Source organism: Canis lupus, chromosome 5 (genome assembly GCF_003254725.2).
Source record: "Canis lupus dingo isolate Sandy chromosome 5, ASM325472v2, whole genome shotgun sequence".
NCBI classification, from domain to species: domain Eukaryota; kingdom Metazoa; phylum Chordata; class Mammalia; order Carnivora; family Canidae; genus Canis; species Canis lupus.
In genome coordinates, this window is record NC_064247.1 from 4,050,010 (window position 1) to 4,077,700 (window position 27,691).

At 44.1% G+C, this 27,691-nt stretch overlaps 1 protein-coding gene and 2 long non-coding RNA genes across 9 annotated transcripts in view; 1 reads left to right on the top strand and 2 right to left on the bottom strand.

The window, feature by feature from the left end:
* LOC112671053 (uncharacterized) overlaps positions 1 to 8,858 on the bottom strand; it is a 113,377-nt gene extending 104,519 nt beyond the window's left edge. For both annotated transcript variants that reach the window (XR_003143357.3, XR_004815956.2), the window contains exons 1-3: positions 7,911 to 8,858; positions 7,172 to 7,281; positions 5,936 to 6,937 (exon numbers count right to left, since the gene is read on the bottom strand). This is a non-coding gene — a long non-coding RNA (uncharacterized LOC112671053). The remainder of the gene's footprint in view (positions 1 to 5,935; positions 6,938 to 7,171; positions 7,282 to 7,910) is intronic.
* Positions 8,859 to 8,995: 137 nt separating this feature from the next.
* Positions 8,996 to 27,691, top strand: part of SNX19 (sorting nexin 19) — a 40,736-nt gene continuing 22,040 nt past the window's right edge. Inside the window, exons 1-9 of one of the 6 annotated variants that reach the window (XM_025464886.3) lie at positions 9,024 to 9,166; positions 9,528 to 11,389; positions 13,355 to 13,493; positions 14,536 to 14,636; positions 14,752 to 14,871; positions 16,713 to 16,843; positions 18,100 to 18,193; positions 18,690 to 18,870; positions 21,485 to 21,614. In XM_025464886.3, coding sequence (XP_025320671.1) covers positions 9,692 to 11,389; positions 13,355 to 13,493; positions 14,536 to 14,636; positions 14,752 to 14,871; positions 16,713 to 16,843; positions 18,100 to 18,193; positions 18,690 to 18,870; positions 21,485 to 21,614 — 2,594 coding nt within the window. In that variant the 5' untranslated portion in view covers positions 9,024 to 9,166; positions 9,528 to 9,691. Of the gene's footprint in view, positions 9,167 to 9,472; positions 11,390 to 13,354; positions 13,494 to 14,535; positions 14,637 to 14,751; positions 14,872 to 16,712; positions 16,844 to 18,099; positions 18,194 to 18,689; positions 18,871 to 21,484; positions 21,615 to 27,691 lie in introns of those variants that run through there. The other 5 variants (XM_035716589.2, XM_049109748.1, XM_049109749.1 and 2 more) reach the window with 5 other exon arrangements.
* LOC125755072 (uncharacterized) lies at positions 18,720 to 27,649 on the bottom strand. Its single transcript, XR_007410584.1, has 2 exons — positions 27,366 to 27,649; positions 18,720 to 19,507 (listed from the first exon to the last, which is right to left on the bottom strand). It is a non-coding gene; the product is annotated as an uncharacterized LOC125755072 (long non-coding RNA).

The window sequence follows — 27,691 nt, forward strand, 5'->3', positions numbered from 1 at the left end:
TACTGCTTCCTCTGCTTGTGCTTTCTGTCAAATAAATAAAATCCTGAAAAAAACCAATACATTGCATGCAAAAATTCATACCAGACTTATTCGATATAGTCATAAACATTAAAAAATCCAATGTCCATCCACAGATGAATGAATAAACACATTATGACATATCCATACAATGGAACATTACTCAACCATAAAAAGTAGATCAATTAGCAATTGATTAATGCAGCAATATAATGAAACTCAAAACAATTATGCTGAGTAACAGAAACCAGACACAAAAAAAGTGTATGGCGTATGATTTCACTTATATACAATTCTGGAAAATGCAAACTAATCTAAAATGAAAGAAAACAAATCAATGGTTACCTGGGGTAGGGGGCAAGGCAATGCTGAGTGGGCAGGAGGAAAGTTTTGAAGATGACAGTTATGTTAGCTACTACTGCGGCAGTGGTTTCATGGGTGTATATACGTGTATATGCATCAAAACTTAATCAACTTGCACAATTTAAGTATGTGAAATTCATCTAATGCCAACTCTACTTCCGTCGAGTCGTTAAAAATATTTAAACATAAGAAAATAACTGCATGGGGCAAATACTTCTGTTTCCTATTCAAAATGATGTTGTAAGTTAAATGCCTCTTATAGCTTGTTATGAGATTTGTTTATTTTGCTTTCATTTCATTTTATTTTTATCCTCTTAAGAATTTTATACAGTATTATATAAATTTGGAATAACCATATACATTTGGACTTGATTTGGGAGAATTGGCTGGTAAAATTCTCCAGTGTTTCATTTGTGGTAAACTTTAAAAATTATTTTATTTCTTAATAGGTTAGATCTATCCAGACATTCTATTTCTTCCTGAAATTATTTTGTAATTTATATTTTTCTAATTTTTTTCCATTTTATCTCAGAGTTTAAGCTTGCTATCACAAATTTTTTTATCTTTAATCTCCCCTATATCTGTAATTCTGTCTCAATATTGTTAATGTGTTTCTCTCCTTTTTATTCTCAATTTCACTTGATCTTTTCTTACCGCTTATTAAAATCAACTTTTGACTTTCTTATAATCAATTTTTGGCTTTGTTGACCTTCTTTACATTATTAATGCTTCCTAAATCTGTGTATATATATATCTCCATTCCAGTTCCAGACAGTTCTCTGCCAATTGCTCTTTAAATGATTCCTCTTCTTCATTCTATCTATATATTATCATATATCCTATTTCCTTGCTGTGATACAGTCTAGGTAATTTATTTAAACATATATTCCAAGTCATTAATTCTCTCTTCAGCTATATAGCTGTAGATAATCAATTATAATCAACTATTAAAGACATCTATTAAGATTTTTATTTCAGTTGTGTGACAGAGGATAAACTTTTCCTCTACCTTCCTGGATTCCATGTCTGATTTAAGAATTACACTGACATCAAGGCACCTGGGTGGCTCAGTTGGTCGAGTGGCTGACTCTTGATTTTGGCTCAGGTCATAATCTCAGGGTACTGGGATGGAGCCCCAAGTGGGGATGGAGCTCAGTGGGGAGTCTGCTCAAGGATTTTTCTCTCTCCCCCTCCTCTCCACCTCCCCCTGCTCAAGCTCTCTCTCTCTCTCTCTCTAAAGAATTACAGTGACATAAGAGAGATTAACAGAGAGAAAACATTTTAATTATATATGTGCGTGCATGGGAATTTCATAAAAACATGAGATTCAATGAGGCAGCCAGATGATTAAGACTTATATACTACCTGAGCTAAGGAAAGAGGAGAGGGGTTTCAGGCTTCTGCAGATGGGGAGACAAAGTATGGGAAGGAAAGAGGAGGAAATAGATAGTGAGTCAAGGTTGCCATGTTGTGCAGTTAAGAGTCTCTCCCGGGGAAAAAAGTTGACTCTGGGAGTAGCTCTCTTTGTGGTACAGGTACATTGACAAATGGAAATTTCATTTTTAAGTGTAAATTTCCTTTATAAAAGGAGAAAATTAAACTATACGTTAGGCTGTTTTTTCATTTAGTTCAAAATAATCCAAATGCCAAAGTGGCAGATTTGGGGGTCACATGTTCTGAACTCCTCCAGCAGTTTTTTCATTTATAGAAATTCTCTTTGACTATTTTTTTAAATCTACATGGCCATATTTGATCACTTGTCATTGCTAGGTCATATTTATGTTTCATTTCTTTAGCATTCATATGCAAATAAGTATGTTAACTTCCATTTCTATGGCCTTTGTGGTCTAAATCCAATCTGTTGGTTATTTCTTTTGATTCTCACTCAGGGTGGCTTGCCTTCCCTTATACTTGATGACTTTGGAATTCATATTCAGTCTATATCAAATGTGAGGTAATTTGAGGGGTTTAAAATGAGAATATTTTTTTCAGAAAGGATTTTCATCTGTGTCTTCCGGGAGCTAGGGAAAGCCACTGGCCTGGAACTTCTTCAAACTCTGCTCAAGGACTGTGACTAAGACAGGAATTGGGCTCAGTTCTACTTCCTTCTGCTGGAACAAGGCTCAGAACCTGGATTACAGTCTTGCTGAGGACATCTGTCCTTAGGGCCACCCTGCCCTCCCACTCTGCCTTCATTTCAGAGTTTGTTTTCCATTCTCTTTGGTTTTGAGAGATGGACAGGATAGTGTACCTTGAACTCATCACCTACTTCTCCTCTTATGAGTCCATCAATTCACCACAAATTGTTTCCATTCAGGATCCAGTTGTCCTGCAGTGAGAAGGCCTAGTAGATAGAGCACTTAGTACCATGTACAGTCAGATGTGAAACTTAAGTCTATGTCTCAATGATCTTTTCATTTTTGTATGCTATGAAAGCAAATGTTGGCAACTATTAAAACTATCATCCTGGGGATCCCTGGGTGGCTCAGTGGTTTAGCACCTGCCTTTGGCCCAGGGCGTGATCCTGGAGTGCCAGGATTGAGTCCCACATTGGGCTCCCTGCATGGAGCCTGCTTCTCCCTCTGCCTATGTCTCTGCCTCTCTCTCTCTCTCTCTCTCTCTCTCTGTGTCTCTCATGAATGAATAAATAAAATCTTAAAAAAAAAAAACCAAAAAACTATCACCCTCCTTTTCAGTATCCTGATCATCAAAATGTGACCATCCACTTAACCCACAGACAGAAAGGAACGATTATGGACTGCTTTGTGTCTTCCCAGAATTCATATAGTGAAGTATTAACCCTCATAATATGTACACCTCATAATACACCTCATAATATGACTGTGCTTAGAAATAAGGCCTTGTAGTAGTTTATTTTACCTGTCAATTTGACTAGTCCCAGGGTGCCCACGTTAAAAAATATTTCTGGGTGTGTCTGTGAGGGTGTTTCTGGAAGAGATTAGTATTTGAATCAATGGACTCAGTAGATTGACTTTCCAAATGGGGATTGGCATCATCCAGTCCATTTAGGGTCTAAATAGTGTAACAGATGGAAGAATGAACTCACTCTTTTTTTTCCCCTGCCTCAAAGATTGAGCTGGGACATCTCATCTTCTCCAGGCTTTAGACTGGGATTTACATAATTGACTCCCCCAGTTCTCAGGCCTTTAGACTTAGACTGAATGATACCATTGGCTTTCCTGGGTATCCAGTAGCAGATCACAGGATTTCTCAGCCTCACTAGCAAGAGTCAATTTCTTACAGTGAATCTACATCTATATGCATGTGTACACATATATACTGATTGTTTCTCTGGTGATTAAAATTAAATGAAGTTATATGGGTAGGCCCTCATCCTAAATGAGTGGTCTTTATTTTTTTTAAGATTCTATTTATTTATTCATGAGAGAGAGAGAGAGAGAGGCAGAGACACAGGCAGAGGGAAGAGCAGGCTCCATGCAGGGAGCCCGATGTGGGACTCGATCCCGGGACTCCAGGATCATGCCCTGGACTGAAGGCGGCACTATACAGTCATACAAAGTCCATCTTTGAATTCCCAATACTTAGCCTAATGCCTGTTGGATGAATGGATGAATGGATATATGAATGGATGAATGAATTAATACATGAGATGTAATTTCCCCTTAAGATGCCATACTCTCTGCTGCCCCCTGGGCATCTACAACACTGTATTCTACAACACTGTATTCTACAACACTGTATCTAAGGCATCTTCATGGCTTCTTCCAGGTAACTTGTTTTCCAATTTATAAAAAATTTCCCCTTCCTATTTTGGTATTATCACACTCTATTTTGGTCATCCTCCTCATTTACTGAGAATTTTTGTACCAAGACCTCAGTCCTCACTATTCTAATATCAATGACATTCTATGCTACATAGGTCATCCTTCTCAAAAACAAGATTCAAAATTTCTTCCTCAGCCCTAATGTGTTATCTACACTCTACTCCAGGAATTCATTATGTGGCCACACGCAGACTTCAAGGTCACAAGATTTTCATCTCTGGATATTTTGGTTCTGCATCCAGTTGAATAATGACCCCCAAAGATGTCCGTACTCTAATCCCCAGAACCTGTGACTACGTTTTTATGGCAAAAGGACCTTTACAGATGTGATTAAGAATCTTGAGATCAGAAGATAACTTTGGATTATCTGGGAGGACTCAACATAATCACAAGGGTCTTCATAAGAAACATGCAGAAGGGGGGATCCCTGGGTGGCGCAGCGGTTTGGCGCCTGCCTTTGGCCCGGGGCGTGATCCTGGAGACCCGGGATCGAATCCCACATCGGGCTCCCGGTGCATGGAGCCTGCTTCTCCTTCTGCCTGTGTCTCTGCCTCTCTGTCTCTCACTGTGTGACTATCATGAATAAATAAATAAAATCTTAAAAAAAAAAAAAAAGAAACATGCAGAAGGGTCAGGATGAGAGGAGGAGAAGTGACAGCAGAAGCAGAAGTCAATGCAATGTGACCAAGAGCAAGAGAAGGCAGGCAGCCTCTAGAACCTGGAAAGGGCAAGAAAACAGTTTCTTCCATAAAGACTCCAGAAAGAACACATCGCTGCCAGCTGAATTTAGATTTATGACTTTCAGAACTGTTGAGAAAAAAATTTACATTGCTATAACCACCAAGTTTATGGTAATTTGATAGAGCAGCAATAGGAAACTAACACAGTCTCCAACAAACCAACTTCTAATCACAAGCTTTTGTTCTTCTGGCTCACTAGTCTTTCAGTACGACTAACCCTATTCTCACAATTGATTGTCTCTTTCCTGGCTTCATTTCCTTTCCTAGACACCTGGACACAATGATTTTAGAATGTTAACAGCTCTCTTCTCAAGACTTCAAGGTCCTAACCTGAGCTAGGTCCTCAGTCCCTCTTTATTCTCCTTCTGTTCCTCATAGCAATAATTCTAAACCAAGTCACCTGCCCCATCACTAGTCCTCTCTTTAGTGGGTTTCTTTGACTTCTATTTTTGAAAGAAAACTGAGGTATGGCATGACCTGCCTCCAGCATGGCCCCCTTGATGCAGTGCCCCTTGTTCTCATTGTTCCTCTTATTTCTCTCTGCTGTTTCTGCCTAACAGACCTTCCTTCTCTCATCCCCTTGCTCTCTCTATCCTCCATTCACCTAAAATAACTTACTTCTTTTTCTTTTTCCAACATTTCCCAACTTTCTCTGAAGAATTTATTGACACCACCAATTCCCCAATTGACCACCTTTCCTTTGTGTTCCCATTTTATTACACATATTTCTACTGCACCTGTCATACCACGCATGAGAATGTTTTATTACATTGACTTGTTTATGTGTCTTTCTTCTTTAACTAGACTGAGAGTCTCTTGTGGTGAATTATTGTGTCTTATTTGTCTTGTAATCTCCAACCAGGATGTTGCCTACAATGTTTTAAGAAATGGTAAGAAGGAAAGTGGGAAGGACTTAGTGAGATGGTGAGTGATGTGGCCAAACAGCCAGCCTCCTCCCACCACATATACACACCGTCACCAGCACCAAACATCAGTTCTGCCTCTCACCTCCTCCTTGTGATTAATCTGTTTGGAGACTAAGGCTGGTCCCAGATCTCTAGGCAGAAACTCATTCCAGTCAAAATGACAAGTGCACTGGCATGTTCATCTGAGAGTCCTATTTCATCAAATCCATTTCAGAATCAGGAAGGCACTCTTGGCTACCTCCGTGCTCCAGGCCATCTGGTCAGGTGGCATAGTGCCCACTTACAAGGTCAGTTCCTTACTGCCCTGAACACTCAGATTATGCTGCAGAGTAAACTTTCTCTCTGAACGGTCACAGGAAAATCTTCAGAATCGCATTGGTCTCTCTCTCATCCGCTTCTTTTAGTTCTTGGCTAAGCGACAGGTATATTTCTCCAGAGCATCATCGGGATCTAATTGTCCTTCTAACTGAGAACAACGAAATGGTCTGGGAAGACAAAGGAGGCAGCACCCACTTCTTATATTACTTTTTTTTTTTTTTTTTTTTTTTTTTTTTGCGGGAAGGACAGCAGCAGTGACGTGGTCTGTGCCATGGAAACATTGGGCAACTTTCTGGGGTCTCAAGAATGTGTCCGGTTAGCTTCGTGGACATTCTGTCCTAAATCAGACTATTTGTGTTACCATTGATAGGCACTAACTATGCCTCACATCTAAATGATGATTCCTTTTGTATTCAAACGAAATCTTTGTCCTAACAGTACAAATGAGAGAAGCTACAATATGTTTGCTCCTTGTTGGCACAGTGTTTGGTTGGATTTTGCCTGAAGATTCCTCTAAACATCTGGGAACTGACGCTGTAATGATGAAGCCTGCTAATTTCGTAGAGAAAGCTGAAGCTGAGCAATCATAAGTAGCTCTATACAAATGAAATGCATCCTGTGCCAAAATAAAAAGGATAGGCACACTGCAGGCAGAGCTGGTAGGGACGAAGATGAGGAAGAAAGCTGGCTTCACGTGACACTGGGACATTCTTATGCATGGTCAGCTCTACTGCCAGGTAGTCAATCTTCCTGTAGGTAATTCTGTCTGTGAAGATTTCAAAGCAGATACATTTGAGGATTGTCTGAAAAATACATCTCTCTTTAGGGGGAATGGGGGAAGACAACGCGGAGGGGATTAGAAACCAACTGTCACCCTTGAAGATTCAACATAAAGGCTACCCTCTTTGTGAGGTTCCCTCTAAACCACTGCCACCCACAGTGATCTGTCCTTCCCCTGAATATCTATAAGATTTTGCATTTTACTGTATACCATACTGACCTGCGTTATTAGTTATCCATTCACAATGCAGGAACTTGTCTCCTCAATTACCTGCTAGGTCCTGGAGGACAAGGACTGCTGGATTCGTCCACAGTACCTATTCACAGTGACTGAATACATCAAATCCTCAAAATATCTGATCGCTTGGGTAATGCCACCAGCAAATAACCCCCAAATCACAAATAGGATTTTGTTACACAGCATATGAAATATAAGGAATAAATCTATCTCTGTATTAATATTTTACGCCTCGTGTTCTGCAATTCCTGAAAACAAGGTAGGGGAGTTATGTTTTGGGGGCTGCAGGGGGTGTATTGGAGGAAGCAGGGTAAATGTTAAAATGTGTTAGGCCAATGAAAGAATGTCCACATGGGATTAACACAAACTGGATCAGTGAGAGTTTGCCTAAGTAGCAAGAGATGTGGCCAGCTTCATTTAGTAATATTTTTGTATATCTTTTTATTGGAGTTGATTTGCCAACATATAGTATAACACCCACTGCTCATCCCATCAAGTGCCCCCCTCAGTGCCTGTCACCCCATCACCCCATCCACATGCCCACCTCCCCTTCCACTACCCCTTGTTCGTTCCCCAGAGTTAGGAGTCTCTCATGTTCTCTCACCCTCTCTGATATTTCCCACTAATTTTCTCCCCTTTCCCCTGTAATCCCTTTCCCTATTTTCTATATTCCCCAAATGAATGAGACCATATAATGTTTGTTCATCTCCGGTTGACTTACTTCACTCAGCATAATGAACTCTTGGGATTTCATCAAGATAAGAAGCTTCTGGGGATCCCTGGGTGGCTCAGCGGTTTAGCACCTGCCTTTGGCCCAGGGCCTGATCCTGGGGACCTGGGATGGAGTCCTGTGGCGGGTTGCCTGCATGGAGCCTGCTTCTCCCTCTGCCTGTGTCTCTGCCTCTCTCTCTATGTCTATCATGAATAAATAAATAAATAAATAAATAAATATGTAAATAAATAAATAAATCTTAAAAAAAAAAAAAAAAAGATTAGCTTCTGTGCAGCCAAAGAAACAGTCCACAAAACCAAATGACAACCTACAGAATGGGGGGAGATAGTTGCAAATGACCTATCAGGTAAAGGGCTGGTATCCAAGATCTATGAAGACCTTATTGAACTCAACACCCAAAAAACAAGCAATCCAATGCTGAAATGGGCAAAAGACATGAACAGACATCTCACAGGGAAGACATACGTGGCCAACAAGCACATGAGAAGATGCTCCGCATCACTGGCCTTCAGGGAAATACAAATCAGAACCACAATGAGATCCCACCTCACCCCAGTGAGAATGGGGAACATTAACAAGACAAGAAACCACAAATGTTGGAGAGGATGTGGAGAAAGGGGAACCCTCGGCACTGTTGGTGGGAATGTGAACTGGGGCAGCCACTCTGGAAAACTGTGTGGAGGTTCCTCAAAGAGTCATAAATAGACCTGCCCTACGACCCAGCAATTGCACTGCTGGGGATTCACCCCAAAGATACAGATGCAGTGAAGCGCAGTGTTCTCAGCAGCAACGTGCACAGTCGCCGCCGAGGGAGGAGCCTCGGTGTCCGACAGGTGGTGGATGGAGACGCGGCCGTGGTGCACACTCGGAAGCGAGAGCACCCAGCACCCAGCACCCGGCACCCGCCCCGAGGATGCAACCGGATCATCTGGTCCTTAAGGCTCGGTCCCGCCGCCCCGCTGGGCCCCGCCCGCCCAGGCTCCGCGCCGTCGCCGCCGCCCCGCACCAGCAGGGGGAGCCCGCCCGCGCTCCCGGCATGCCCCGCTCCGCCCTCGCCACCCGGAAGCAGTCGCGGGGCCGCCGGCCTCGGGGTCGGGAGCCGGGAGCCCCGCGCGGTCGCCGGGTCGGCCTGGCGGAGGCTCCCCCGAGGGCGCGGGGGACGCCGTTGGGCCCCGCCCTTCCCGGCTCGTTCCCGGCTCGCTCCCGGCGCGCCCCGGCGCTGTGTGACCCGGCCCTCGGCGACGGTGAGTGCTGGGCGCGGGGGCTCCCGGACCCCGGATCCCTCCCCTCCCCCCCCCCCCCCGGGCGGTGCGGAGGCTCCACCATCCCTGCCCCCCCCCCCGGCCGTGCGGAGGCTCCAGCATCCCTGCCCCCCTTCCCCCCCCCCCCGGCCGTGCGGAGGCTCCAACATCCCTGTCCCCCACCACGCCGTGCGGAGGCTCCACCATCCCTGCCCCCCCCCCCCCCGGCCGTGCGGAGGCTCCAGCATCCCTGCCCCTCCCCCCAGTGGTGTGGAGGCTCCCGGACCCCGCGTTAGGAAGGCAGCACCGTCTGGGCCCGGCGGGAGCGAGGGGCACAGGCAGGGCCGCCTCTGTCTGTTTGCAGCGCCTGTAGGACGCCGAGGGCCCAGAGCCGAGGCGCCCGAGCCGCCCCCCGATATCCTGGTCTCCGTGCACAGCTCAGGTCCCGACCCCTGACTCACCCGGAGTAGAAAGAGGCCGATCGATCGTCGGTGCCGTCCGTCCGTCCATCCGTCCGGCCGGCCGGCCATGCAGGCAGAGACCGTGTCCCCGCCGCGGGAGGCTCCGGCCCAGTCCAGCTGGAGCCTCCCCAGCCTGCTGAGCAGCCGGAAGCTGGTGGCCGCGGGGATCGTGCTGGGCTGGCTCCTGGTCATCCACTTGCTGGTGAACGTGTGGCTGCTGTGCGTCCTGTCTGCGCTGCTGGCGCTGCTGGGCGGGTGGCTGGGCTCGGACGCCGTGGTGGGGGCCTCGGGCCGACTGCACCTGGAGCGCTTCATCCCGGTGGCCTCCTGCCCCGCGAGCCCCGAGGCCGAGAGGCAGCTGGAGCAGGAGATCGACCGCACCATCCAGATGATTATTCGGGACTTTGTGTCGTCCTGGTACCGCTCGGTGAGCCAGGAGCCGGCCTTTGAGGAGGAAATGGAGGCCGCCATGAGAGGGCTGGTCCGGGAGCTCCGGAGGAGGATGGGCGTGGTGGACAGCCAGGCCCTTGCCCGCAGGGTGCTGACCCTGTGCGGCTGTCACCTGCAGAGCTTTATTCAGGCCAAGGAAGCGGTGGCCGCGGAGCGCAGTGGTACAGCCGAGCCCTCGCGGCTCTGGGAGGCCTACTGCCGAGCCACTGCCCCCCACCCGGCCGTGCAGAACCCCAGCACCGAGGTGGCCTATACGCGCGGCTTGGTGAGCGTGCTGCTTCAGGGACTGGTGCCCAAGCCGCACTTGGAGACGCGCACTGGCCGCCACGTGGTGGTGGAGCTCATTACCTGCAATGTAGTCTTGCCACTAATCAGCAAGCTGTCGGATCCCGACTGGATCCACCTTGTCCTTGTGGGCGTCTTTTCCAAGGCCAGAAATAATCCAGCAGCGGTGGTTAAACCCACGTCCGCAGCTAGTGCCCTGGAAAAGCCCTCAGTGCCCACGTCTCTGCCACTGATTGTTGAGGTACAGAGTCTGCCAGAAGTGAGGGCCCCTTCTCCAGGCGCACCGCCGGTGCTGCTGAGCTGTAGTGAGCCAGACGGGCCTTCCCACCCCTCCCCAGACGTTGAAGAGGGCCACGAAGCCATAGAGGGAGAACTGGGTGCGGTGACAGAAGAACGAAAAGTAGGAAACAACTCCTCCCGTTTCTTACAGCCAGACATTCGAGGCCCTTTGTTCCTATGTGAAGACACAGAGCTGGAGTCTCCGCTGTGTGAACTGAGCAAAGAAACCATCATGCTCATGACCCCAGGCAACTTCCTCTCTGACAGGATCCAGGATGCCCTGTGTGCCCTAGAGGGTCCCCAGTCTCTGGAGTCTAAGGATGTTGAGGGATCTGAAGGAATCGAAGGAGCAGAGGCTGAGGAGGGTCCAGGAACAGAGACAGGGTTGCTGGTCTCCATGCTGACTTCCTGCCCAGAGATCCACATTGACGCAGCAGACAAAGAAGGAGAACAAGGGGATGTCACCTCTCTTACAGCTTTGCTGCCAGATCCAGAAAGGACCTGCCCCCCACACCCCTCGTGCTTAGAGAAGGATCTCACCAATGGTGTGAGCTCCGTAGACCCTAGTCTGCCACAGGTTCTGCTTTCTTCCTCTCCAACCGGTCCTCTCAGCTCAGCCACCTTCAGCTTTGAGCCCCTGACCAGTCCAGATGGCCCGGTTGTCATCCAGAACCTTCGTATCACTGGTACCATTACTGCTCGAGAGCACAGTGGCACTGGATTCCACCCATACACCCTCTACACGGTGAAGGTAACAAGATTAGAATTATGGCCACCCACTCCGGGCTGGGAATGGGTTTGGAAAGTACAGTCAATGAAGCTAGTATTCTAAGGGAGAGAGGCTCCTCTTACTTGATTTGCTGGGTTCAATTGGACAGAAATCTATATGTGAATGGTCTGAAGATTATTTGTAAAGAAAGCAGAGTTGGGTTCTCTTTAGAACCTACAGGAACAATCCTAGAATCTCAGGGTTCTTAGGATACTGAGGGTCATGTGTTTCAGTGGTTCCCAGCGTACAGAGTCTTGTCCAGAAACTAACTCTCTATCCAAACATCCCTGTGAATTTCTTTCTTTCCTTTCTTAATTACTAGTATCTTTTGTACCTTGTTTAGGAAGGAGATTTATTTACCTATATATACCTCAGAAGGTAGCAAATTCCTCACTCTTAGAGGTGTTTAAGCACAGAAGTAGGAATTACTTGGCAGAGATGATACGAAGGGGTTCATGTAGCAGATGGTGAGTTCAATTACAGCAGCAGCTCCCTAAAACTAGCTTTAGGACAGACTGCCTCCAAACAAGAAGAGGGCATTTCTGTGAATTTTCATCCAAAATCTATTTAAAGAGCAACCCAAGTGATTTTTGAGGTGCAGCCAGGTTTGGGAATGTATGAGTATTGGCTAGTGTTCCCCAAGGAGCAGAATATTCCATAGAAACTCCCAGGTGCTCCAAGTGTGAGAGCCCCACCCTGTATTTTCTCTGTGTCTCATACCTAGGTCTTTCCTTCTCGGTGCTGGTCTGAGGGATTACTACTTTGCTTATGTCAGTTCATAATGAACACTTCTCTCCCGCTCTAGAAAATTTTAAAACAGCCTTAAGTCCCACCAACAAAGACACCATTTCTTCCATCACTTGCCCCACGATATAATAGCTCCCCCAAACAATAATGGTAACCTACCCTTAACGAGAAGAAGTACAGACACAGTTATTCCACGTCACTCATTATATCTTAACTACTCTCTGAAAAAGTCTACCCTGTACTGAGTTGAGTTGCTGCTTCCATGCTATTCAGGGTGTTTGCTCTGAGGGAACATTCAGCACAAGTTGTATTTTCCCACCTACTGGCCCTCCACGCATTTGAAGACCGCAGACTTTGACCCCTTACAACATCTTCGGTCTTCATGTGACTTCCAATCATACAGATGATATGTACTCAGGAAAAAAAAAAATCAGCTTAGCTCCAAGAATAATAATTAATCTGCCCAAAGCAAAATAAAAACACGTGTTCCTTTAATGCATTCCAGGCAAACAAATGATTTTATTCATTAGCTCTTTTGGACTATTTGCTCTTCACCTCCAACTAACTAAATCATCACTGATGAAGTACAATGGCAAATGGTTATTCTCTTAGAACGTCCAACCCATAGTTTAGGAGCAAAAGAGGCAGTATCATTTTTATTGCCGTTGTACCTTCTGTTTTATATTCTTTGAGATTTGAAAAATAATAATGTAGCCTTTCTTTAAAAGATTTATTTATTTCTGAAAGAGCGAGAGAGAGGGCATACAAGCAAAAGAAAGAGAGGGAGAGAGAATCCCAAGGCTCTAAGCATGGAGCCCGACACAGGGCTCAACCCCACGACCATGAGTTCACAACCAGAGCTGTAAGCAGGAGTTGGACACTTAACCAACTGTGCCACTGTGAGGAGCCCTGTAGCCATTTTTATAAGTAAAGAAAGTGTTTGCAGGAGGGAGTTTTGAGATGGAAGAAAGGAATGGAGAATAGCAAAACTCTCTTTCTGGGCCACATATGTTGGGAACTGCTTCTCATTCCTTAATTCAGCCGCTATGGGAATAGGAGTTATTCGTTACAACTCAGAGCAACAATCAGATCTAGTAGGTTCAGAAACAGCATAGGAACATCTCCCTCCCACTACCCCTACTCTGCTCTTACCGTGTGGCCACTGAGGTGATGCACTAAACAGATTTGTTCCTTCAACAGTATGAAACCGCCCTGGACGGTGAGAACAGCAGTGGCCTGCAGCAGGTGGCCTACCACACCGTGAACCGCCGCTACCGCGAGTTCCTGAATCTACAGACTCGTCTGGAAGAGAAATCAGATCTGAGAAAATTCATCAAAAGTCAGGAGTTTTCCTAGCCCAGACTGCCTGCTTGCTTTACACATCCAGCCACTTGATCCAAAAGGCTGGAGGCCTACTAGTTTGTGGGGGGAAATGGAGGAGGAGAACGCGGGTCCATGTTCCCCCAGTTTGCTTTCAGATATTTTGGGTTTTTGTGCTGGATAGCAGTGATCACATTCTTTCAGAGCCACTTCTTTGCTATTTAATGCTTTGTTCTGGGGCCCATCTAGAGTAAGCTTAAGAAACTTTCACGTTTCCTCCTATGTCTATGAGGTGTAATGTGAGGAGTTAAATTAACTTTTCCAGATATATAGATGGATTGCTCTTAAGTATTAAAATAGTATCCAGAAATGCTTGCCATCCATCCTTTAACAACCAGTCTTTTTGTGTGTTTGCTAATTGACATCCATAAGACACAGTAAGAGTAAGAAAACGTAACTCTAAAATAAGTCTCTAAAATTTAACTCTAAAAATAAGCTAGTAAGCAGCTACATGGTTTAAAAAAAAAAAATTACTGATGATCACCCAAATCTTTTAATAAGCTTAGGCATAAGTTAAAGGTTTCAGTTATACATTTTCTTTCTTTATAATAATAGTTGCTACTAAACCAAGCTTGAAAACATATGCCAGGTTCTCTACTAAATACACATATTAGCTCATTTAATTAACAACTTATGAGATAGGTACTATCATTATCCTCACTTTGCAGAAAAAAAAAGTCAAAGGAAGATTAAGCAACTTGCCTATGGTCATTCTTACAGTAGGGATTGGAGCAAAAATTTAAACTTGGGCAACTGGACTTCAGAGCCCTCATGTCGAACCACTGTATGTATGGTCTCCTGTACCTTAGTATGAACACTGATAACGAGAGTAGATTGCATGTACTATATCCTTGGGATATATTTGGAACCCCTGAAATAGGAAAATTGCAGGAATATATCCAACAGTTTTATTTTCTTTACATATATGATGTGTTTTATATGGAATATCTCTCTGTGAATGCTAAGTGAATGAGTTTGTGTTTCTGTTTTGTTTTTTTAAGATGTGAAAGGTCCTAAAAAGCTCTTTCCAGATCTTCCATTTGGAAACATGGATAGTGACAGAGTAGAAGCCCGTAAGAGCCTCCTGGAATCCTTTCTAAAGGTCAGCATCCTTCTGCTTCTGCTGTGCTCTCATTCTAATTACCAGATACCTCAGCCAAGCCAGAGAGACCTGGAGACTGGGAATTTCTCTTTGAAATCCTTTTTGTCTTTTGCAGCAACTCTGTGCCATTCCGGAGATCACTAACAGTGAGGAGATGCAGGAGTTCCTTGCTCTGAACACAGATGCTCGTATTGCCTTTGTCAAGAAACCATTCATGGTGTCCAGAATAGACAAGGTACCAGCAGGGCCACTGCGCTCAGCTTTAGTCTCTTACCAGAGTGTAGGCAGTGACTGAAAAATAAAGGAGGTTGGGGGCAGGGAGAGACAGCAGAGAGGAGTCCGTAGAACGTGGACTAGAATTTTCAAGACCAGTTGTAAATATTGGTTGGATCATCACCTTGCTGAATGACAGTGAGCAACTATGATACTACATGTGTACACATGTCTCCTGGGGGATAGTATGACACAGTAATTCTAAAGGAGGGCGATAAGGATCAATTTGTAACTCCATAGATAGGTGAGGGCAGGAAAGTCTCTCCTGGAGATAAAGATCATTCCTGGTGTTGGTCACCCAGGAAAGAGCCTGAAACTGGACACTAAGCTGGATTTAGATTGGTGTGGTGATTCTCTGGAGAACAGTGTGTGGAAAGAATTATACTCTTTTTTCAAGAGGGTGTCTCAGAACCTTTGGAGATGGTGGGAAAAGGACGTTTGTGTAGCACATTGTGTCCTGTAGGCAGTGATCACCAGCTGATTTTAAAGTCTCCAAGGCACAAGTCTAAGGTTTATGTTTATCCAAAGAAGGCATATGTTTTAAAAGGTTAGAAAACACTGACTCATTGGCAGAAGGGGGGGCCTCTCTCTAGATGTCAGGGGATAAAATGAAAAAGTGGAATTTCATGTGGTAGGAATTAGGAAACATTCACTGCTATGAGGAAAAAGCTGCAAACTGGAAAGGGATGAGTGAGGTAGAGTCCCCAGCATTCCGTGCAGACGTGTCCATCCACGCAGACGTGTTTACTCACTGAGTCACCATCCACTCATTGCTTGCCTGGTCAAGTACCAGCTGCTGGCGATACGGCACTGGACGGAGCAGTTAAGGACCCTCCCCACAGACTACAATTTGTGAGCCTTGAAAGCAAGTGCTATTTTTTAAGCTGCATTGTCTCTTCATGCTTCCCTCGCTCCGTGTGGTTTCCCTGGTTTGTTATCCCCTGCGCTTCACTGTGGCCTTACTCCCCCTTCAGCCTTGGCTCAGCTGTGCTAGCTGTGCTCCTCGTAGAGGATGAACACAAGCATGAGTTAAGGAAGGCATGGTGCTGCTCTGAGCTAGCAGTGTTAATTAGCAAGGAGCACCAAAGGAAAAGTAAAGATTTCTTTTCATTTCCTTGGTATTTTAGGATTTCGTTTGTCTGAACATTTTCTTTTTTAGCAAATATCTATATGTGATTTTCCCATTCTGAGAAATACAACTCTTCAGTGAGGATTATTTTATTTGGTCTTTATGAATAGTTTATATCAACTCCAGATTCCTTGATTTACTCTTTCTATAAAGGAGAGAAATTGTTTGGATTAACTGGAAAAACCAGTTCTTTGTGAATTACTCTGAGCATGCTAATATTACATATGCTTCTAGAATGTATTTCTTCTCTGATAATCTTTACTCTTTCCTTTTTCCATATATTCCTATCTATATCACTTCTACTTATTCACATCTTGGCGAAAGTATTATTGATTTGAGAACTAAAAATCATTCCTTTATGTACTAGGAGAGAAATTGAAAAATGCAAAATATTTCACTAGCATGAAGAGCTCCTAGGTTTTTATTTATTTCATTGTTTGTTTTGGCTTTTCCTATGGCATTGTTTGCCTTAACTCTGTGAAGAAGCAGATTTTTATGACCCTAGGGAAAAGGGAGGATAGTTGCCAGTAACTCTATCTGCTCTCAGACTATGGTGGGGGTGAAAAGGCTCCACTAGCTAGCCTAGCTCTCTGCTCATCTTCATTGCATAAAGCACCTGAGACAATTGCTCATTTGGTGGTTTCTGTTTGACTCTGCACCTCTGACCCTTGCAGATGGTGGTGAGTGCTATTGTGGACACATTGAAGACAGCATTTCCGCGCTCCGAACCCCAGAGCCCCACAGAAGAGCTGAGTGAGGCTGAGACAGAAAGCAAGCCCCAGACAGAAGGCAAGAAGCCTAGCAAGTGAGAAACCCTTCGGTCACCCAGGGACCCTTGCCAGTTCTCAGATTGATTGTCAGTCTTTAGCCCAAGCCCATCCCCACTCTAAGCCCAAGGAGAGAAGAAGAGATGGGTCACACACACCGGTTTTTATACAAAGCCAGACCCCACACTCCTCAGTGCTCAACTTAGAGGACCCTGAGATCAGCATAGGCACCCTGCTGAAGTTTGTCTTGCCATGGGGACCCAGGACTTAACTGACCAGGGAGTTTTGACTAGAGGGCAAACTCTAGATAATCTCGTTTTCCTGCAAGGAAAGATTTTTCCTGGATGATTGAAATATTTCTTTCCTATTAAGAATGACGGCTTTTAACTGTTTGTCACTCCTGGAAATCTTAGCTCAGAAGATGCACATGCTAATAATAAGCAGGAAAGGCCAGACTGGACACCTGTAGAGCCTGTTTTAGGCTCTTCTCTTGCACTAGGGTCCCAGAGGAAACAGTTCAGGGTCAATACGTAGAAGGGAAAGGGTTCCACACTTAACCCTTACTGCAAACTTCATATCTGAACCTGGACCATTATGAAGAAAAAGAGTGAGTGAGTGAAAGTGAGAGTGTGTGTGTGTGTGTGTGTGTGTGAGTGTGTGTGTGTTTTGGAGAGGGGAGAAGGAAGGGTGGCAGGTTTGTAAGTTCGTGTGTGTGTGTCTCACTATTTTTGTGTTCCTGTCTCAGGGACCAGCAGTTACACAATTTTTAGCCTTTTTTTACTGAGCCCATATTTTGAAGGGTGACCATGATATCTGTGCTTAGAAGATCCTTGAAACATGAGGTTAGCACTTGCAGTCCCTCCCCTGGTTTTATTTGGAACGCTAGGGGAATAAGTGGATGTGCAAAAAGGGTAATAACAACAACAAAAACCTTGGTTTATGCCACTTGTCTATTTAATCTCCAACAAATTTTTAATGAGTATGCTAGCCATTCTTCTAGCTTATGGGAATACAGCCATGATAGACTGGCCCCTGTTTTACATTAGCAAAAGCCCATTCACAAATGCCTTGTGAACATAGCTTAGGCAATGGCTGTACTATGTATTAAGAGTTGCTAGAGCGTATATCGTTTCAGGAATTTCAGGGCCAGGTCTCTCCTGGCAACTCTGACCACAGTAAGCTCCCAAGGATAACTATGAGTGTTCTTATTTTAAGGTATTAATTCTTGTCAGCCCTTGATTGGGGATCAAAACCGTGAATCACATCTTGTTTCTGCGCCTTGTGTCAATACCAGGTCTAGACTGAGGTTCTCCAGTAAGATTGCTCCAGCACTGAATATAACTGAGGCACCTGAGAAGATTCTCTATTGTCTCCAGGAAGGCAATGTGGTAAGAGGTTCTTGGATAACTCCTAAAATTAATAGCTGGGATGTTAATCCCGCAGTTAGAGACAATTGAGACATTCTCCAAAACCAGGAGGGATGTGAGTGCCTTGCTAAAGCACCTTAACCAGCATCTAGATCTCTAATTTTTGTTCTAAAAGTATTTTCTCTCGGTTTCTAATTCCTACCAGGTCTAGGTTGGCAGGTTGGCTTCTCAAGGGTCATAAGTTTGGAATAAAGGATGGTAGAATGAGAAGGGAAGCCAGTTCCAGGGAGAGAACAGATGACCCAAGTGCATTTGCAGCCAGTGAGAATACAAAGGCATTGCTTTACTTGCAATTTAGGTAGAAAATAAAAACTTCCCGAAGGTGGTCACAGAGTCAGTTGGGTTCTATACTCTCACGATACTTACACAGGGAAGGAACAGGGAAAATCGGAAGTGCCACAGATGCTCTCCTGTTTTCTTCATTCTTTATGTGATGTGCCACTGGCTCTTTCTTCAGGAGTCAGAGATCCTGTCCATGTCTGGGATGGAATCCTTTATTGAAAAACAGACAAAGTTATTAGAAATACAGCCAACAGAAGTCCCAGAAAAAGAGCCTGAACAAAGCCCCAAAGGCTATGTGGATGGTTATGTGTCAGATGCAGCTGTGCCAGCCCAAGACCTCAGCAGTAGTGATCCAGGTACGTGACAAGATCTCTGCTCCCACAGAGAAGGGAGGCAGGCTGTGACAGTTGGAATTCATGGATTTAATTCCTCTTGCGTTCAACGAGGCAAGCCATGTGTTCAACACCAGTGTTTGCGGTACTGTGCCGAGGCCTGGGATACGAAGGAATTTGACACTGTCCCTAGAGCTGAGTCAAACAGAGAAACAGCACAAAAACGGGGTTCTGGTCCAGCAAAATAAGATCCATGCTTACAATATCATTATTTATGTTATTTTTGCCACACTTGGGCATCTTTAGACGACTCCCTTTATCTGCAAACTTACTTTCTTTCATGTCTGTGGTACCCGTCTCCTGGGGTCCTCCCTCAGTCCCCTTTGTGGATTCCCTTGGTAGCCTTCCAGAACTTTATTTTTGGCTCTCTGTTCTTACTCTGCATACTCCCCCTGAGTGATCTCATTTGTACTCTTGATTTTAAATCTATTGTGTGCTAATGGTGCCTAACTATTGGATGTTGTCTTTCCACTTGCCTGTTGGAAATCTCTGCTTTGATATACCACAGGGCAACTGAAGAGCAACATGGAATCCTTCCTTTTCCCTGGATCTTTTCCTTCTGGTTCATTTACTGCCCTGGCAGAGGCCGCCTCCCAGTTCCCTAACATAGAGCAGAGAGGGAGAAGAGGTGAGGACAGGGCAGGTTTGCTTCCCAGAAGAAGCACAGATGTTTTTTTCACAGAGGAAAAATTGAGAGCCCTGGACATTAGTTTGTTTGCTGAGCCAGAACTTATAAAAGGTTTTTCAAGTCCACCAAGACAGAGTCTCTCACTGAAAAGAAAAGATCACAAAATCTTGGGTTCTAAAGGGGTGCGGGGGAAAGGCTGACTTCAGCATTGTTTCTCAGGTGCCCTTGAATAGTCACCTGACCTCTACTGTATGGACCTCAACTTAACTGTGTGAAACGTGAAGTTCACAACTTCACCTCTTCACACATATCTCACCGGTTAAGTAAATGAACTGTGATAATAGCAAAGCATCAGAGAACTGTAAGAAATTACAAATAAGACAAAATGGGTAACACAGTATACTTCTAGCCAAAGTCAGGCCTGTAAGTTTCAAACGTCATATCTCTAAGGGTATAGTTTATGCCTCAGCTTCTCTTCAAGCCCTGAGAAACTCAAAATGCTCACCTGATAAGAAATTTACCAGTGTTCTTCCAGAGGACTTGGTGCCTCTTTGCTTTCTTATTTTTTACTGCTATGACCAGTTGTCACCACGTGGTGGCAGCTCTAAGTAAACACTGAAACAAAACCCTAGAATCCAGAAGGGTGGCTGATGCTCAGGATGGTGCTGTTTCCCAAGGAACTGAATATCCTGTCTTTGAGCAAATGACTGGAAAGTAACTATACCAGTCCCCATGCCCCCTTGAAATGCAGTGTAAGAAAAAAATATATATCAGATGGGATTAAGAAAAAGTAGGACTCGGTTCTAGCAGATTCACCCAAATCTAAAATTATTAATGTCCTAAAGAACCCTTTAGGGAGGAGAGCTTGAGCAAGCTGGCCCAGACAATACCCACTGGTCCCAGACTAACAAAATTAGTGTTGATGATTGATTATGATACTAATTGCAGCAGTAGCACCAGATTGTTGAGATTCATTCTGGAATATTATGTATTCCTGGGGACATCTCCTAGGAAGCAAATCACAGATGACATGGGACCCCCTGAACTGGGTTAAAGAACAGGTGTGGAGATCCCGGGGTGGCTCGGTGGTTTGGTGCCTGCCTTCAGCCCAGGGCATAATCCTGGAGACCCGGGATCAAGTCCACATCAGGGCTCCCTGCATGGAGCCTGCTTCTCCCTCTGCCTATGTCTGCGCCCCTCTCTCTCTCTGTCTCTCATGAATAAATAAATCATCTTTAAAAAAAAAAAAAAAAAACAGGTGCTTCCATCCATAAAGTACATCTGTTCAGGAGACTTTGGCTTAACATGGATGTGAACTTATTTGTGGTCTTTCCAGTCTTTGAAAAAGGAAAGGAATCAGTCATTGTCATGGCATATTTTACCAAAGGTGGAGTTCTCTTCCTAGAACCACATGTGATCTCAAAAGCAAACTGAAGCCTTCTAGATCCCAATCGAACAGTTCTGTGTAATGGAGATGCTTTCAAAGCAACTTGTTTACGGGACAGTGAATCCCAAATCTTTCCCTAAATCTGTTGCCCGCAACATTTCCGTGAAGCTTTGTGGAGGCCAGTGGAATATAAGAATGGAAGAAACTGGGCCTTGCCAGTTCCAGTTAGTCACTAGTTGGGAGCAGTTACTTGGAACAGAATTATTCAGCTACTTGGGGGAAATACCAAAGAAACAGCAGCTAGATGGGCAAAATAATTATATGCAAAATCTTTTAGAAAGGTATATACTATTGAGTGACTAAGGAACATAAGCAAAGGAATTGTAAAGAAATATAGAGCCTATCAACTAAACCTTTTAGATATAAAGTAAACATCTGTTGAGTATAGAAGGATTACAGAAATACACAATAATTGATCTAAAGATGAAGATCCAATGTATGGAAATATGTTCCTCCAGCTTGGGTCGCTTCTGAGTTACCTTTGATGCCTTTTCATTCCCCAGGAGCAGAGACAGAGCTAGCTGACACAGCCCTAGATCTGCTCCTCTTGCTGCTCATGGAACAGTGGAGATGGCTGTGTACAGAAAACATGCAGAAAGTTCTTCATCTTGTCTTTGGGACCTTAATTCAGAGGTAAGACAGCGGAGTTCGCCATTGTATCAGAGTCTCAAGCTGGGCAAGGGTGGATGTGATGCTGAATTCTGCACTAGAGAGGAAAATAAGAGTCTAGGAACCCTGCAGCCCTGAGGGAGGACAGGTTCTCTCATAGGGGCACAGGGATGAGACTGCCTCAAGAGTACCGAAAGGCTTGTGTTAATCACCTCAATGTCTAAAGTATAAATGGGTCTGCTTCTGTGAGGCTTCTGGCATAATCCACTGATTTATAGACCCAGCCTGTGATCTTAAGACACTTTACCTTAACTCTTCCTACTCGGGGATCAATTCTCCACCCAGTTAAACCCCCAAGCCCTATACCTTTCACTGTGTACAGTGGACATTTCTCTTCACTGACCTTTTCACTGGGATGATAAACGGTGAGACAAGGAAAAAACAGATCAGTGCTCTGAAAATTAAGTTTGTTTTCTCCAAAAGGTATATAAATATTAACTTAAAAAGTTACTTACATTGGATGGTAAGGAATCAAAGTATACTTGGATGTAAGATGTGGATTGTGATCCCAAAGCCACTTGCGTCTCCTAAAAGATCTGTACGTGGGTGGAGTTTTTAGTTGCTGACTTCCTAACCATGAAACTGACACAAGCTTTGCTAAACTCAGGATGGCCAGAGACATGGTCTCAGAACTAAACAGATATACCTGTTTTGACCTTTTGACCATTCTTTTTTTTTTTTTTTTTTTTTCTCCTTTGAGACATCCTGGCAGATACTAAAGTAAGGAGCCAAATTCTGACCTCCTCTGTTGGCATGTGGCTCATGATAATAAGTCACTCCAAAAAAGAAAAACCAATGTTAAAAACAGAATTATGTGTCAGTTCTACAAGTAGAAAATTCATTAACAACAAGCAAGTAAATCTCCCCTCCCACACTCAGAGTTACTTAAGATTAGGGAAGCCTTAATGAGCTTTAATAATAAAAAGACCTAGTGAAAGAAGATGATGTGCTTTTACATTTGCTGAGTTCTCCTCATATGCCAGCACCTGACCTCTGTGTACATATGTTTTCTTGTAGCAGCCAAGTGAGGTAGGTAGCCCCATTTTATAGAGGAAAATAGAGCTTGGCAAGCCCAAGCTAGCATGCCCAAGGCCATAGTTAGTGACACCTGGACTTTGAAGCTACATGTGTGTAAGTCCAAAGCCAATGTGCTTTTTCCTACGTGTTGTAGCTGACGACTGGTCTCTTAAGTGAAACCCACTTATAAAGGCTGACAGTCTCCATGCCTTTTGACTTTCCCCCTTGTCCCTCCTCTATACTCAACTCTGCCACTAGAGTGCTTTTTCTGAAAAGCAAATATGAACATATAGTCTGCGCTTAACATCCTTCAGTGGTGCCCTGTTGCCTACAAAAGTGATTATTCTACTATGTTTCCCAGAGTTCTAGGGTTCCACAGAGGTGCTTTAGAAGCTAAGGGGAAAACTGAGTGCACCATGGTCTAAGCAATTTTATTTTGGTCAGTATAATAGGCTAGAGATTTAGGTAAGTTTTTGTTTAAAAAAGGGCTCCACTGTGTTTAAAGTATGTATTTATTTATTATATGAAAATTTCAGCTTCCTCCTTATGTGACATGGTCTGGTCCCAGCCTTATTTCTGATTCTGCCCCATGCAAACCCTTCCTCCTGGCCAGACACTCTGTGGTCCCTCTTGCTCTGGGCCTTTGTTCACCCTCTTATCTCTGCCAGAATGGTCTTTCTCTCTTCATTCTTCTGCTCATTCTCTCTCCTCTCTCTCATTCCATCTCCTTCCCTATGTCCAGAGTTTTCCCTCTTCTTGTCTGCTTCTACTGCTAAATATTTTCAAAAATTAAGCATTAAATGTCATTTATTCTGTGAAACTTCTTGTGGCATATTCTTCTACCTGCCCCAAAATCTAAGGAGCCCTCCTTTCTACTCACGGTTGTGATGATTGTACGACTTATCACAGTGTATTAAAGAAACGATCTTTCCCTAAACTAGTGGTCCTCGAGTGGGGAGCAGTTTTCTCCCAAGGGTATTTGGTAATATCTGGAGATATTTTTGGTTGTCACAACTGAGAAGGGAGGCAGGAAGCTATTTCATCCAGTGGGTAGAGGCCAGGGATGCTGCTGAATGCCCTACACGACACAGACAGCATTCTCCCTCCTCACCTTCCCCCCCGCCCCCCAAATAACAATGAATCATCTACTCAAAATATCAGTAGTGCAGAGGTTGAGAAACTTTACCCTAGACTACCAGTTCTCCAAGGACTAGACCTGGCTTTATATCCCCAGCAATTTACACAGGACCCAGGACATAGAAGATGCTCGTTAGATGTCCAATAATTTAATTATCTTCTATCTCAAATAAAAGAATAAAGTTCTTTTCTCGTTACCCTCATACTTGAAGTAGAGTCTGTGTTTTTATTCAGTCACTTGTGAACGTTGCTGACCGAGCCTTCGTTTCTTTTTTCCTCTATTAAGTTTCTCCTTGCTGATCTTCCAAGTGCTTTCCAAAAATTGGAAGATTCTAAAACTAGCTGGTATGTGATCATTGATTACCCCTGTCCTTGAAGTCATTTACATGATGAATTGGTTTCAAAACATAGGAAGTCACTCAATAGGAACAGAAAAGTATAGATGAGTCGGGAAATTTTAAAAAGATTAAGATTTATATATTAAAAAGGTAAGAAGAAGTTTACCTAAAGTTTGAACAACTCGGAATATTAAAGGACTAGAGCCAGTACCAGATAAAGAGAAATATATTCGAGAATCATACGCAGATCATTGAAGTGGTATTTTACGTAGTTAGGGTTCTTGGAGATCTAAAACAGGACTTAAATACAAGGGAATTTCAGACTGAGAATTCTAAGCCAGGTTGCATTACTCTCAGTGGGCAATGATTATAAATTCCCTAGGGATAGGGAAGAGACAAAGGATAAAGTGGAGCTGATGGGATGTGCAGAAGTAAATGTGTCATGCCCTCTGGTCTAACCATACTGGTAGCCAGTTGTCCAGGCTGTTTGTAGCATTCATCCGCTTTACCTTGAAATACTCCGACATCTCTGTCCAGCTGGGAATTTGTTTTGGTCTTACTTCTTTATTCACTGGGCTGGTCAGTAGAGAACAAAACAGACTCCACTCCTACTTTTCACATTTTGTACAGTTTCGTGGGGGTTAGAACTGAGGGCCTTATTCATGGTCATCAGGCTAAGGTGTGGTGGAGGCAGAAATCAAACCCAGGTGTTCCAAAGCCCAAGCTCTTATCTACACAATATACTACTATGCTCTGATTAATCTCTCTTCCTCATCTGGAAAATAGTAATTATATCAATCTCTTTAGGTTCATAAAAGGTGTCCAGTAGATGTTAGGTCCTAATATTTGCACTTCAGTAAAAGGAAGGAAGGAAAAGAAAAACAAATATTTTTGTTTCTAATTCCTCCTGCTAGTGGCCCCAAATTTGCTCTACTTTTATGTCTTCAGGATGCCCAACTCTATACCAGTCTTCTCCTGCAAAGGCTAGCGTCCTCAGTGTGCCTGGCTCTGAGTTTTGCAGAATAGAGCTCCTAAACAACTATGGCTTCATAAAGCCTTTCCGGGTGACCCTGTGCCAGTGGACTCATTGGCAGAGTATTTCTGTGTCTTACATGGGGAAGCAGACCACTTGGGTCTCTTTGTGGCACAGACAGGCATAGGTTAAGTACAGAATTCAGTAGTATTTTCCAGGATTACTGGTGCTCCTGGTTACATGCCTGGAAAGAGCTGCTGGAATCAAGTAGTGCCTTTCCTCATGAAGAGGACTGTGAGTCAGGCTACGTTTCTAACCTTTTCATCTCCTTTCCGTGACACTTCCACTAGAACCATGCTTCTAGTTAGCTGGGTAGGTAACCACCTGGTGGCAAAACCCACAGGGAGTTCACACCATAACGAAATCAGGGAGAGGGTGAGGGCTTACAGCTAAATTTCTCTTGACTTTCTTTTTCCTTTTCCTTTTTTTTTTTTTTTTTAATGGGGTGACATCTCCATTTGTTACAGGAAGGAAATTCTGGATGTTTCTAGTGAATTTGAATGAAGCCAATATGAATTTTGTGCAAGAACAAAATACTGTGGTTGATCACTTTTTGAAAACTTGTTATAACTGTGATCTGTTATCTTTGCTCATCATAGATTTTTTTTTAGGCAGTGATGTTTTGTGCTTGTTCAGTTGTCTCATATCCCTTCCTGTCAAAAGGTTCCTACTTATTTCTTTTTTTTTTTTTTTTTTTTTTTTTTTTTTTTTATTTATGATAGTCACAAAGAGAGAGGCAGAGACATAGGCAGAGGGAGAAGCAGGCTCCATGCACCGGGAGCCCGATGTGGGATTCGATCCCAGGTCTCCAGGATCGCGCCCTGGGCCAAAGGCAGGCGCTAAACCTCTGAGCCACCCAGGGATCCCGGTTCCTACTTATTTCTAATCAGAGTGTATCCTTAAGTCCATTTTGTTTTGTGTTAGCTACAGTGGAAATGGGAACACAGCCGGCTGACACCCTTCTCACCCCGAGTCTCCACAGACTAGAATTAAGAGTCTCATCCTTCCGTGGTCAAGGCCTTCCATCTTTCCCTAGAAATCATTCCATCTTTTTAATGATGTATAAACATGGCCCTCTTCTGAAATCCCTTGTGTTGGGTTCACAGTACTCTTGAAGCTTTTGTAAGATAGGAGTCAAGAGGAAACCATGGATATCTAGAAAAAGAATTCCAGTTCCCCTTCCATAGGCTTGCAGGATCTGTGGTCTCATACTAGCAAGTTCCCCTGTGTATGGTAGACATGGACAAGACAGGGCTTATTTCAGGACTCAAAGTGTAGACATTGATAACCTTGTCACCTTCAGAATATTTGGTATCCAGCAAGCCTTTGTTGCAATTTTACTTTGTACAGACACTATGCTGAACACACAGCATATTATATCACTTAATCCACTTAACAACTCTGTGAAGGAGGGATCATGATCCCATTTCAAAGATGAGGAAGCTGAGGCTTACAAAGAATTGTGGTTATTTAATCCAAATCACAGAGCTAATAAGTATACCACAAGCAAAATTGAACGCACGTTTGCCTGATTTTCAGCTATAATGACTTTATCTTTTAGGGATTACCCTGGGATTTAGAGAGATTAAAAACCAGTAAAAATTTTTGCCTTAGAGTCTACATTCCTCAAGAGGAGATTATCAGTCACTTTGTAAAATCCAAACCACATTTCAGTGTGCGCACATTCACACGTAACACAAAGGGCCCTGCAGCTTCCTAAGGTCAGCCCGTGTTACTTCTCCCCTGGACAGCTTACATTACTTTTTATTTTTAAAAAGGAGTTCATACAGTGCTACATTCTTGGGCTTTACTTGCTTTGGTAAGCAAATAAGCTGGAATTTGATCCCTTCCCCCCCCCCCCACAAAGCTACAGCACCTCCCCCACCCCTCCACCTACCAGTGCTACTCTGACAAGAGGTATGGTGTGGTCCCTGCCTGCTTCGGGGTTGACCTCTGGGAAACTGTCCCCATGACGCCTGCTCAGGGGGCATCATGTTTGTTCTGTCTCTGAAGCCACGAGTATCGGAGCTGTATCCTTTTGCAGAGTACTGGGCTCTCCTTCTTTAAGTTCTGCACTTTAAAGGGAAGGAGAGTCGGTATTGGTGCCACTGATAGCTACTGCCACTTCTCTGGTCATCTTGAACACCCTGCAGCCTGGGCATCAGGGACGGTGCAGCCATCCACACTTACGTTTATCTCCTTAAAATGTCATAATTTTCCAACCTCCACCATTATCAGCTCCAAGAAGATAAGTTCTTCTGTCTTCAGCTTTGTTTACTCTCCTTGCTCCCTTAAAAGATCTATATACATAACTGCCTTGGAAGCCAAGGACTCCTGCCAAATCATGAGCGTGTACTCGCTCACTCTTGAGCTTTCTCTCTAGCCTAAAAAAAAAGAGAGAGTAAATTCAACCTCATGACCCCTCCTTCTAAGCCAAAGTTGGAAGAGTGCTGATCTGAGCCAGCCTTCATAAATCTCCTTTGATTGTTGATGGTGTGGAGAGAGTGGGGGAAGGG